The 12,785-nt window shown below is 40.7% G+C and overlaps 2 protein-coding genes across 2 annotated transcripts in view; both read right to left on the bottom strand.

The window, feature by feature from the left end:
* The window catches only part of LOC118424334, a 14,684-nt gene extending 2,593 nt beyond the window's left edge, over positions 1-12,091 (bottom strand). The window contains exons 1-23 of the mRNA XM_035832883.1: positions 11,950-12,091; positions 11,548-11,672; positions 10,970-11,151; positions 10,486-10,616; positions 10,164-10,275; positions 9,800-9,893; positions 9,496-9,609; positions 9,221-9,322; positions 8,415-8,522; positions 7,797-7,927; positions 7,513-7,636; positions 7,191-7,269; positions 3,662-3,828; positions 3,382-3,529; positions 3,207-3,226; positions 2,360-2,541; positions 1,876-2,006; positions 1,193-1,304; positions 838-931; positions 581-694; positions 322-423; positions 74-106; positions 24-41 (exon numbers count right to left, since the gene is read on the bottom strand). Of these exons, the coding sequence (XP_035688776.1) occupies positions 24-41; positions 74-106; positions 322-423; positions 581-694; positions 838-931; positions 1,193-1,304; positions 1,876-2,006; positions 2,360-2,541; positions 3,207-3,226; positions 3,382-3,529; positions 3,662-3,828; positions 7,191-7,269; positions 7,513-7,636; positions 7,797-7,927; positions 8,415-8,522; positions 9,221-9,322; positions 9,496-9,609; positions 9,800-9,893; positions 10,164-10,275; positions 10,486-10,616; positions 10,970-11,151; positions 11,548-11,672; positions 11,950-12,061 (2,535 nt within the window). The 5' untranslated portion in view covers positions 12,062-12,091. The remainder of the gene's footprint in view (positions 1-23; positions 42-73; positions 107-321; positions 424-580; positions 695-837; positions 932-1,192; positions 1,305-1,875; positions 2,007-2,359; positions 2,542-3,206; positions 3,227-3,381; positions 3,530-3,661; positions 3,829-7,190; positions 7,270-7,512; positions 7,637-7,796; positions 7,928-8,414; positions 8,523-9,220; positions 9,323-9,495; positions 9,610-9,799; positions 9,894-10,163; positions 10,276-10,485; positions 10,617-10,969; positions 11,152-11,547; positions 11,673-11,949) is intronic.
* On the bottom strand, positions 4,453-9,284 carry LOC118424121 (peroxisomal carnitine O-octanoyltransferase-like). The gene is made up of 8 exons (XM_035832610.1): positions 8,954-9,284; positions 8,415-8,522; positions 7,797-7,927; positions 7,513-7,636; positions 7,191-7,269; positions 6,201-6,294; positions 5,921-6,043; positions 4,453-5,499 (listed from the first exon to the last, which is right to left on the bottom strand). The coding sequence occupies exons 1-8, from the start codon at positions 9,017-9,019 to the stop codon at positions 5,385-5,387; spliced, it is 840 nt and encodes a 279-aa protein (XP_035688503.1). The 5' UTR covers positions 9,020-9,284; the 3' UTR covers positions 4,453-5,384.
* Positions 12,092-12,785: the final 694 nt, after the last annotated feature.

Here is a 12,785-nt window from a genome sequence, read left to right as displayed (position 1 = left end):
TATTATCAATGTACGTTAATTACTTTTTGTATTGGTCCAATCTTCCATACACAGGCACCATGCCATCTCCCAAATACACAGGCACCATGCCATCTGCTGGAGTATGCTGAAAATATAAACGTCAGCAAAAATGACAAAAAGAAAAATCTTGTCAACAAGAGTGTGCAGAGACAGGGACACTGTTATGCGACGTACCTTTATGTGGAAACAATATTGAAATGACTTTGGTTAACGCCAAATGTTTATCAATGTGTATAATGTGCTTATCTGTTCCAACGTAGGCATATATGTAACTAAAAAAATGATATCTAACAAACGAACCTCGAAGTGGCCAGCGAAAAGACCACTCTTGAAGGCCACCTCAGTGTTGACATGGTCAAACCATCTGTTCTTGCCACTTCCTACCAACGCCTGGTGAAGGGCCTGGATAGGGTGAAAAAACAAAATATCTATACACATTTCTAGAAGAGAATGTTGTTCTGCGTATGAAACAATACCAGGTGTTAGGATTTAGGCGAAATGTGTGGTAAATTTGCTAAAAGTTGTAGACGTCCTATATGCTCAAAACATCACCACTTACCTCTCCACTGTCCTTTGGCATGGCATCGTCAAACGCTAAGACAAAGATGCTCTTCTCAATGACGGACAGGTTATGAGCATTGACTGGGTCCATCTCCACCATCTTCTCTCTTGTCTGTGTCAGTAAAATATGTTGGGACGTCGACAACCATTATGACTTTCAAAAATGAATTTCTGCATCTTTTTCATTGATGTGCAATTGTGACGTTTTTATAACATTCTCACCAACGTGGATGATTACCTCTGAAGTGAACATACCTTTGCCCATTCTGTCCTGTCTCCCGCAGTTAGCACAGAGATGTGAGGTCCCTCACAAACGTTCTCATATTGTTTTTTCACGCCTTCCAGTTGTCTGAAAAAGAGGCAAACGAGACAATTGGTATCAATCTAGATCAGTTGATAATCATGACCGAAATGAATATAAATGTGTCGGCTGGTCAATAAATTTATCAGTATCAGAACAAGTTGGTTTTTGGTAGATGAAGGTTTGAAATGTCTGGCCGTTTTCAAACTTATCTAGATGCTTACGTAATATTTGCATTGAGTGTCTTGGTTTGAGCTTGGAGCTGTAGGATTAAACGCAATCCTTATTTTATAATCTAATGATAATTACATCTTAAGTTCTGCAGGAGTTAGAGGTTCGCCCTCCAGATCGATGACCTCCATCTTGAATACCCGACCCTTACACAGCACAGTGATGTGGGTGGGTGATGGGCCTTCAGATTCTGTGCAAAATCAGGGGAAAAAGTTCGGTTTACACTACTTATTTATCTACAATGCATATTGTTGCTACAACTGGCAAATAATTGCAATAGCAGTACTGCAGTGCATAAAGCGTCAACATTTGAAAATGCTTTATAGAGGTAAGCATACTCCATGATTCATGCATATTCTCTGTGGCCAAAATGCTTTAGAATCTTGCGTAACCTTAGGTTCTTCATTCACAGCCAGCATCTCTATACAATCGACAGTCAATTGCTGCCGGACAATATATACTATGCATGACAGTAATATCGAGGATAATTCCTGGGGAAAAATCATAACGTTTGGTGCCGCATTATTAGCTGCGACGCCTAGCGCCGGGGTGAAATAGACCCAGCCAGTATTGCCCTGGTCGTCGAAACGTAGGTCCTTTCAGAATATAGAACCTGGTTGTGAAAAAAGAACCTTGTTTATAGCCAGTTATTTTTCTACCTTATGAAATAGTTCTTACCAGACTGCGCGAATCAGTGCAATGTATCCAAAATCAAAGTCATTGAGTATCATTTAATCTTAACAGTGTCAAAAGGAGCATACCTGTCTTAAAATGACTGACAATCTTGTCTATGATCACACCAGGAATCCTGTGAGCCGAGAACAAGCTACGAAACTGGTCCATACAGAACGGCCGTCCTGTCAGCACAGCCTTGTCTACTGGTATCTGCTCTCTGATGAAAGAAAACATTTTCTACACAAACTTCAGACTTCAGGAAGATAAGGTAGAAAGTTGGATAAAGATTAGCACCATAACACATCTTAGATTGGTTAACAACACAAACAATAAAAACACAAAATTGAAATTAGTGACTTCGTTGAATATGACATAGATATCAAATACGTTTATTGAGTACACAGTGATGTGAATGAGAATGAATATTAATCATGATAGTAAATGCTTTTAGATGACGGCAAATAAACTTTATGTACGAGTTCTATGCAAATTTATCAAATGATATTGATTAGGAAACTTCATTTTCTGTTTGTACGAGTGCGTCCAGACATGCATTCTCTTTAGACTTACTTCCTGAGGAGTTTCCACAGATGGAGAGATGCGGAGAGGATAAGCGTGACTCTGTCTGCCGGCTCCACCCCGATATCAGACCACATGTGGTCCGTAATGGGTGTGAACCCGACGATGTTGGAAATCAGGGGAAGGGAGTGCCGTGACTGAAGGTATGTCAGATCCATCCACCAATCTTCAAGCTGAGAAAATTAGAGAAAAACTATTCAAACACGCTTTTTATGGCTTCTATAATAAATTATTGTTGGGAAAATACGATCTCGTTTTCCCCAGTTTTAGGATAATGCCGCCTGTAGCTGTATATACTGTCAGACACGGTACATGTATACGTCTCTAAGAAGCAAAGTTATCTATAAATTGACATGTATACATTGATAATTTCTCCTTTTTTGATATAGGACAGTACACACAGGGAAGTCGAAATTTCACCAAAGACTTACGTTAAAAGCAAAAAGTCAATAACTTGGAACACAACAGACGATCATGTATGTCACCTTGCAATTGATTAAAAGCCCAACTAAACTAACATCTTCTATATCAATTAAAGTAATATACATTTTGTACTCGATAACGTTTAAACGTTAAGTCTTGTTTGGTTGATGACTCAGATTTCACACTAAACGCCGGCCACATCCGGTGTCTTATACGTACCCAGTTCCTTTTAACCTTTGTCCTCTCCAGTAATTGCTGATGCAGCTATAGGTGAGCTACATTAAGATTTTGCTCGTTGTTTACTTTTTATCTATCTTTTTATCCGCCGTCACAAACGGTTTTACTAGTTTTGCAAAACAATACTGGCATTGTTATTGAGTAGTTACTGACTGATATGTAAATATTGTTTACTTACATTCTTTCTTGTACACGTATCTGTTAATGGTTAATGTTATGATAGCCATGTATTGAATCAGCAAACACGCACGAGGTACAAGGTGCGTATTACTAAGTAACTCGGTCAAGTTTCTAGGTCAGCGACAAGCAGCTTTTTTGTTTATTGTTTGCCAGACCAAGTTGGCCAGACTTACCTGACTCTAGATACTTGTCCAGTGTGTTCTTGAGAGGAGGTACAGGTAAAGGTGGGAGGGAGTCCTGGTACTTCCAGGTTCGCTCTCTAAACACTTGGATCGCTTTCTTCATTAACCATTCTTGTAGAATTCCAGGTATCCACTTCAGCTAAGAGACCATAGAACACATAAAATCTCTCATATGTCCTAACAATAATTACTTATCTCTAACAAAGGATAATTACCAGACAACTGGAAATCGCACGTCTGTTCATCTAGCCAACTATAACACTTCACTGACTTGTAGTTGCTTCAGTTCGTCGTCGCTGGCCGCAAACTGGCGCGCTAGCTGAAGTTTCCTGACGGCTTCGGTAAGCCCCGTGCGGGAGGCGACATATTCCAGCAGCTGGAGGGCGCAGTCCTGGACGGTACGATGTACTGTGGTCAGCGACATGGGGGCCTCTAGTGCTAGCGGGGACAACAGCTGAAAATGGTTCTTTTGTTGATCAACCTGTTCTAGATGACAATTTACGCAGATGGCAAATAACGCGTTGTGTTACAGGTCATCCCTTGTACAGAGGTCAAATAGGACACGTAGGCAAGTGAACAGGTTGGTATGGGACTCTATTGCAAGTGGATCATTGGAGAGATGTTTACTCAACTTATTGTACCAAATGTAATTGTCATCTCCCGTTCTAGTCTCCTCATACATTTCGTAATCTAAGTGTTCTCGTAACTTGCCTATTAGTAACTGGAACGCACATGTAGTATCGAAATGAAATGATAAAGAATTTAGATAAAAAAGGAAGCAAAGAGCATATTGATGGAACTTTTAAGTATCCTCGTTGATTTAGGCTTCACCCAATAAACAAACAATGCACTTATTTATCCCACAATGAAACAAAACGGCTAAATAAAATTGATCATAACGAAAACATATCATTGACATACAGACGCTGTTATCAACCCAGAAGCTGTTATCAACGAAAAGGCCGGTATTTTCGCTAAAATGCAGAATGTTTTCCCTGTAGCCTTATGTCCGGCTACACACAATACCTTAGCATTGTGTTGGAGTAAAAAAAGAGGCAGCAAAAGAATCAGAGACACACTATAGATAAGAGAGGTCATCAAGAGGTTTGCTTGCAGAGCGCGATATGATGTTTGCTTAAACACAGTCACCCATCAGATGGTGATTTAGCATAGGAATGTGCCTTATTGATCGATCCATACAAGCCCCAGACAAAGATCAATGTGTGCGTCCAAAGTACAACAGTAGCCTTAACTTATTTCTTGCCTTCGTCCATATTCATGGCAATCTCCAATGATTCCTCCGAATTTTAAGGTTTGGACAAGCTTTTAAAGATGGGCCACAATACAGTGGCTGAGGAGCATCTTGGGTCTGTATATGCGGAACCTGTGCCGTGCGTAGTAAACGTATAGATTATGGAAAGCCTATGATATCTATGCTTAATTACCTGAGCAAATCTGTAAGTTACAAAACTTGTACTTGGGTGTGTTTTTATTACTTTTTAACCAGTAACGTTACATAGCGTTGTTGAGAATTAATTACATGTACATATGTATGCTTTTGGATAGGTGCAGACACTTTAATGTGGGACTAGCCCCCCTGCAGTAATGATTGCACAACTGTGTGGCCTAAGCTTAGGTATGGAAATGGAGATGGACACTGCCTCAAACACCGAGAGGTGCAGGGACGATTTTGATCTTAAACCTCCCTGTCAAGTTCTGCACATGTAGCATGTTACATCTTCACCTCATCGTACCGACACATCTAAATCTTATAACAGTAGAGACTGTAGAGACTGTCACAGTATTATAGAGCTCTGTCCCTGGCTCTAGTAGAGCAGAAGAACTGAGGATAATGTCATTAGAAGGTAAAATTTACTCATATCATTCCATATCTGCTTCTTTATGGGTCAGACAAATAGCTATATCGTAGTTATGTTCTTACTGAGCAGTAACTGAAAAAACAAGAATATTTTTAGTACTAAGTGATGGATGTCTTATGACGTCATGACGAGTTGGCGCATGTCCCTGAGTGACTGCTGTATACTAGCCGACATCTTCTCAGCACTGGTCTCCTTACAACTCTTCCAGGAACTCACAGTGTAGGTTAACCTTCAGATAAAAAGAAACAAAGTTCGTTTTATGTTAAGATACTGAAAAGTCAGCATTTTGTGTTTGGTAACTTGCCCTGTGACTTAGGTGAAGTCTGAGCAATAGAATTTTAGATGATAAAAAAGAGAGATTGGGACAACTATAGATGTCTTGAGCTGAAGTCTTGTTGCAATATAGTGATGACAAGAACACTTAGCCCGGATGCTATCCTAATTAGTCAATGGCTGTGTAATGCGCTCCGTACAACATATTAAAACCAGATAGTTTGGATTAAAATTGGCATAACTTCTCTATTGAAAACTATTGAAGGGTAACGCACAGGAAAGCTAGAAAAAAATAAATTTCATTAATATTAGGTTTCCAATTTTCATTACGAATGCAAGTGTTGAAGGTTTCTGTATTACACAGAAAAATGACAAACCTGTCCGGTTGGATCTTGTAAAAGATGGAGTAGCCTTGATGCACCCTGGGAGCCCGTGCCCCTGGAGGGCCTTGTGTATACCCAAGCAGACTAGTGTTCAGGACGTAGTCCCCGCCTCCTCCACTTTAGTCGTCAGCAGGAGTTTGGAAGAGAGAATATAAAAACTGTAAAGATGTATTAAGATGTCATTTACTGTCGAAATGTTTGACCTCTTGAGAATGTCTTAAAATAATGTCCAAACAACGTCCCAGATTTGATGCTCGGAACGTTATCTGCTTACCTTTTTATGTAGGCAACATCTCTGAAGATTGAAGGAACATGAATCCCTGCATCTTGGGCAAGAACTTGGAGACCAAAGAGGTGACGATCACAGCCTGAAGAAATTTTAGGTTAAGGACACGTTTCCTACTCCTCAGTTCAATGTTTAGATATACAGTACATGTATGTTTAAATATAAAGTCAATTCAGCCAATGGAAATGATAGGTGTGGTAGTGAAGGCTGTCAACGAAATCGGTGACTCTTCACTGCCGCGGCTGAGACGGCGATTTGCTAATATTCATGGATACATGAAAGACAAGACAATATAACGTTTTTGTATTAACGACGATGGTTGTTAAGAAAACTTGAAACTGGTGAAAATAAGAAAACTGAAACCAGAAGTTCCTGTCAAGAATATTCTTTTCTGCTGACCTATTGATCCTATGTGGAGTCATAATTTTTATTTTTATTTTTACTGATCCTATAATGAGTTCTGCAGCCTATTCATAAAGATTGCTGTCTAATACTGACATATGACCCACTTTTACCTACAGTGTCTTTGGGACAGCATCGCTGTCGACTCTAAGTTCCTGTACAATTCCTAGAATTCTAACAGACTGCACACTATACTATACAGTTTTTTTTACTAAGGAATGGCTGTAGCTTGATACATATCTCTGATGCACTATGTACATAAATTGACTTGTATAAAATATGTCTGACTTTCCAATCAAAACATCCCTGAAAATGTGTTGTACAATTTTTACGACAGGGCCATCTATGACCAACTGTCCCAGTTTTTTAGGATGAACGCATTCAGGGAGCTTGCATGACCCACTTTCTACCTACAGTTCCTGGTGACAAAACAGTCCAAACATTCCTATGGACTAGCAGTCCTGCATGTGGAAAAAATTCCTGCACAATTCCTAGAATTCTTGCCGACTGTACATAGTACTCTACCATTAGGCTTGCCCCTGAGGCGTCGGCAAAAAATTATGAAAGTATAATTACCCAGCATGTTTTTCGCCTCCTGCATAAGTTGTATATGTTTCTTTAACGCCGCCATTAAAAGGTCTTTCTTCTCTTCATCCTAACAAGGGAAGAAAAAAACATTACATATATACGTAAATATAATATAGTTTGTCGAGCGGTTATATTTCTTTCCCAGGAAAATTATGCGAAACATACGGTCATATCTACAGAATAGCATAATAGACAATGTTTTGAACGGAAGTATTACATTTATCGTAAAACGTTGCTTCAAACACCAGAACTTCGTCCAATACCGTAACGAACACATGTGGACTTAATGAAGTGATGAGCATCGGTATACCGGTACTGTCTTGTCCACCATGGCCTTACACCAGTTGACCACTTCCATGTTGCAGGCCCGGACAAAGTCGGTCCGGCCGTGGTAGTACTGTCGCAGGGTCGCGGACTCGAACGCAGGGCATGGTCTGATTTGGGAAGACAAAGCACGAGAAAACCCCGACGTTACTACATGTAGTTAATAGTTAACTAGTTTAGATCGCACTTGTGACAAGGTCGTCATGGTCTAGATATATTTGGTTATGATTATCACGTCTCAACAATGGCGCCACGTTAATCTGCACTTACTTTCCATGCAGCCTGAAGTAGGCCAGCTGTAGTGCAGTCTGCATGTAGGAGTCCGGGTGAAGCTGGAAACTGCGGATGAACTTCTTCCCATAGTCTGTGAAGCTGGGGCAGATTAGTTCCAAGTCCGAAGCCTGGGTCGAACATATGGCATTAGAATCTACACATAGTACTTGCTCAGTGGTGATGGAATTATTTTGTATGTTCGTCATGTCATCTATAGTGCTTTTGCAGTTAATCTGTGTTCAATGTATAGGTCTACAGCTTGACGTAGTTATTGATAAAGCTTAGGGCACAACCGCCGTACGTGCAAATACGTGCCAAAACGTGGGCAATATTTTGGGATCCGTAAGTGGTACGTACCGCCTCCGTACGAACTCGTAGGGAATCCGATGTATTTTGGAGCACGCAGACACGCTGTAGAACTTTACGTGCAGGAAAAACTTTGTTTGCAATCGGGGTGTAGATTCGCCCCCCGTACGTGCCAGTACGGGCGACGCGCATGCCCTGTACAGCCTGAACGTTTTCAGAAATACGTGGCGGAAGTGGCCTTCCAAAAAAACGTACGGACAAATTGCACGTACGGCGGGTTGTGCCCTTAGCTTAAGAGTAGTGATCTACCTGTTTAATAAATGTCTCCTCTGTATGTATGATTGCATCACGTATCTCGTCATCTATGGTGAAAACCAGTTCCTCTGGTTCCGGAACGTGCCTGTCGGGAACCTGGTCCTGTAACGATATCACAACAGCAATGATTAGGTCGGTACACAAGTCAAATCAAATGTATGATACAGTTCTTGTTACACAGGGTGACATACGGCCGCTGTATGGTCGCAATAGGCAGTATTTCTGTATCTACGGGACCAGAAATTGTGTGGCCGTGGCCATGTTGGACAGGTGGTCGACATAGACTATTTTGTAATGCTTGGGTCAATGGGAAAAATCCAAGGGACCGACAAAAAGTGACCGCAATGACCAGGTGGTCGCTGTGCGAAGGTGGCCGCTAATACAGGTTTGCATGTATATGAACTTCTATTCCAAACGTGCTTGGAAGCACATTCTGGATATACAGAACACGTAGGAAGTAAGTCTGGGTATCCAAAATATACCCCCAAGACGCTGTAGATAGAATTCTAATTGATGACTTTTAAGTACGTTACCTTCCGCATTGATCCAATCCTCTGTGACTGAGCAAAAATAAAGTATCCCAAATACGCAGGCACCATGCCATCTGCTGGTGTATGCTGAAAATATAAACGTTATGGAAACTATAAAACAAAGAAAAACTTGTCCACAATGTGTACAGAGGCTGGGAAACTGTTATACGATAACAAATTTGTGCAGACAGTGTTAAATGATTTTGGTAAACGATAATTGTTCGGCAATGCGTATGATGTGCAAGATCGGTTCCAACATAAAAAACGAACCTCGAAGTGGCCAGCAAAAAGACCGTTCTTGAAGGCCACCTCGGTGTTGACATGGTCAAACCATCTGTTCCTGCCACTTCCTACCAACGCCTGGTGAAGAGACTTGATAGGGTGAAAAATATATAATAGCTTTGAGTTTGGTTTCCCAGGGTAAAACGTATAGAAGAGAATGTTGTTCTGAGTATGAAACAATACCAGGATTTAGGCGAAGTGTACGGTAAATTTGCTAAAAGTTGCACACGCAGTTATATTATGCTCAAAACGTAGTTATTTACCTCTCCACTGTCTTTCGGCATGGCATCGTCAAACGCTAAGACTAAGATGCTCTTCTCAATGACGGACAGGTTATGAGCATTGACTGGGTCCATCTCCACCATCCTCTCTCTAGTCTGTGTCAGCAAATATATGTTAACATTTTTTGAGACGTCGACAATTATTATGTTATTCCTTTCAAAAAATGAATCCCTGCATCTTTTTCATTGATGTGCAATTGTGACGTTTTTATGGTATCATATATGTCATACTTTTATTTGCAAACATTCTCACTAACGTGGATGATTACCTCTGAAGTTAACATACCTTTGCCCATTCTGTCCTGTCTCCCACAGTTAGCACAGAGATGTGAGGTCCCTCACTAACGTTCTCACATTGTTGTTTCACGCCTTCCAGTTGTCTGGAAAAGAGTAAAACGACACAATTGGTATCAATCTAGTTGACCTGAGGTACACGATAATCATGACCGAAATGAATGTGTAGGATGGTCAATAGATTGATCAGTATCAGAACAACTTGGTTTTTGTTAGATGAAGGTTTGAAACGCGTCTGGCCGTTTTCAAAACTTAGCTATAGTTGCTTACGTAACTTTTGTATTGAGTATCTTGGTTTAAGCTTTAAGTCTGTGGGATTAAATAGAATCCTTAGGTTATAATCTAATGATAATTACATCTTAAGCTCTGCAGGAGTTAGAGGTTCGCCCTCTAGATCGATGACCTCCACCTTGAACACCCGACCCTTACACAGCACCGTGATGTGGGTGGGTGATGGGCCTTCAGATTCTGTGCAAAATCAGGGAAGAAAAGTTTACACTACTTATTGATCTACAATGCATACTGTTGCTACAGCTGTCAAACGATTACAATAACAGTGCGTAAATGGTGAGCATTTGAAAAATGCTTTACAGAGGTAAGCATGCTACATGATTCATACATGTTGTCTCCAAAGTCATTAAGTACCATTTAATCTTAACGGCGACAAAATAGCCATACCTGTCCTAAATTGGCTGACAATCTTGTCCATGGTCACACCAGGAATCCTGTGAGCCGAGAACATGCTACGGAACTGGTCCATACAGAACGGTCGTCCTGTCAGCACAGCCTTGTCAACTGGTATCTGCTCTCTGACGTAAGAAAATATAATTCATTATTTTATATTCTGTACAAACTTTAGACTTCTTAGACTTCAGGAAGATAAAGTAGAAAGTTGGATAAAATGGGTTAACAACAAAAGTACTAAAAACACAATATTGAAATTAGTGACTTTGTTGGATTAGTCACAATAGTATAAACTCTATACGTTTATAGAGTACACAGTAACCTGAATAAGAATGAATAAACATGATAAAAATGCGTTTAGATGAAGGAAAATAAACTTTATTTACGACTTTTAGGCAAGTTTATCAAATTATATTGATAGCTAAAACTTCATTTTCTGTTTTCAAGCTCATCCAGACATGCATTCTCTTGGACTTACTTCCTGAGGAGTTTCCACAGATAGAGAGATGCCGAGAGGAACAGGGGAACCCTGTCTGCCGGTTCCACCCCTATGGCAGACCACATGTAGTCCATGACGGGTACAAACCCGACAATGTTGGACGTCAGGGGGAGGGAGTGCCGTGACTGAAGGTACTTCAGATCCATCAACCACTCTTCCATCTGAGGATATTAGGATAAATAAAAAAAAAATATTCAAACAAGCTTTACATAGTTTCTATGATATATTATTGCAGGGAAAATGCGATATTGTTTTCCCCAGTTCTAGGGCCATGCCGCTTGTAGCTGTAGCGACTATAAAACATGGTATACGTCGATAGGAAGCTAATCTAATTACACATTGACACGTAAAAATCTCTACATAATATACATAATACACATATAGGGAAGTCACAAGTCCAGTCAGGCATTTATTATATGTATGTAGTATTGATTACACCTTAACTAAACTACAATGTCCTATATGAACTAGAATGATATCCATACATTTTGTACATTTAACGAAAACTATTGCTTTGTTCAGGGCTCAGATTTCACACTAGACGTCGCATTACGTACCCAGTTCCTCTTAACCTTTGCCCTCTCCAGTAATTGTTGGTGCAGCGATTGGCCGACCCCTTCTTCAAACTCCCTCACCACCGCCTCTGTCTGCTTGTATTCCTCCGCCGTAACGAAAGGTTTTACTGGTTAGAAAAAGATAATACTAGCATTATCATTGTACTAACATACTCTTTGGTATATTGTTTATTCAAACATCTGTGTGCACATCTGTTAAAAGTTAATATAATAATAGTCATGTAGTAGTCATGTATTGAATCAACAAGCATGCACGAGGTACAAGGTGCGTATTACTAAGTAACTTGGTAAACAAGACTAACCTGATATACGGTTACTCGGTCAAGTTTCTAAGTCAGCTACAAGCAATTTTTTGTTTGTTGTTTACCAGACTGACAACCTTACCTGACTCTAGATACTTGTCCAGTGTGTTCTTGAGAGGAGGTACAGGTAAAGGTGGGAGGGAGTCCTGGTACTTCCATGTCGGCTCTCCAAACACTTGGATCGCTTTCTTCATTAACCATTCTTGTAGACTTCCAGGTATCCACTTTAGCTACGCAGAGAGCACAGAAACACATCAAGTCTATCATAAGTTTCTAACGGAGAAGGCTAAACAGCAAATAGCTGGAAATTGCACGTCTGTTCTTCTGACGAACTATAATTACACTTCACTTACCTGTAGTTGCTTCAGTTCATCGTCGCTGGCCGCAAACTGGCGCGCTAGCTGAAGTTTCCTGACGGCTTCGGTAAGCCCCGTGCGGGAGGCGACATAATCCAGCAGCTGGAGGGCGCAGTCCTGGACGGTACGGTGTACTGTGGTCAGCGACATGGCAGGGGGGGGGGGGGGGAGGGGGGGGGGCTGTAGTGCTGTTAGCGGGGACAGTTGATGGAAATGGTGCTTTTGTTGATCAACTTGTTCTAGAGGACAATTTACGCAAATGACATAACGCGTTATGCAAATATGATCCTCTTCACAGGTCATCCACCTGTACAAAGGTCTGTCTGTTGGAGTAAGACACGTAGGCAAATAAACAGGTAGGATTAGGACTCTCTTGCGATTGAATCATTTTTTTAGAGATGTTTACTGAACTCATTGTACCGAAGGTAATTGTCATCCCCCGTTTTAGTCTCCTCACTCCTCCTCAGTATGTCCCATTAACCCGAGTGTTCTCGGACACGATGATTGGACGCACATGAAGTATTGAAATTAAATGATAAAGAATATGGATATTCCCTATCGG

Source organism: Branchiostoma floridae, chromosome 10 (assembly GCF_000003815.2).
Source record: "Branchiostoma floridae strain S238N-H82 chromosome 10, Bfl_VNyyK, whole genome shotgun sequence".
Lineage (NCBI taxonomy): Eukaryota > Metazoa > Chordata > Leptocardii > Amphioxiformes > Branchiostomatidae > Branchiostoma > Branchiostoma floridae.
This window is presented reverse-complemented; position numbering and strand designations above follow the sequence as displayed.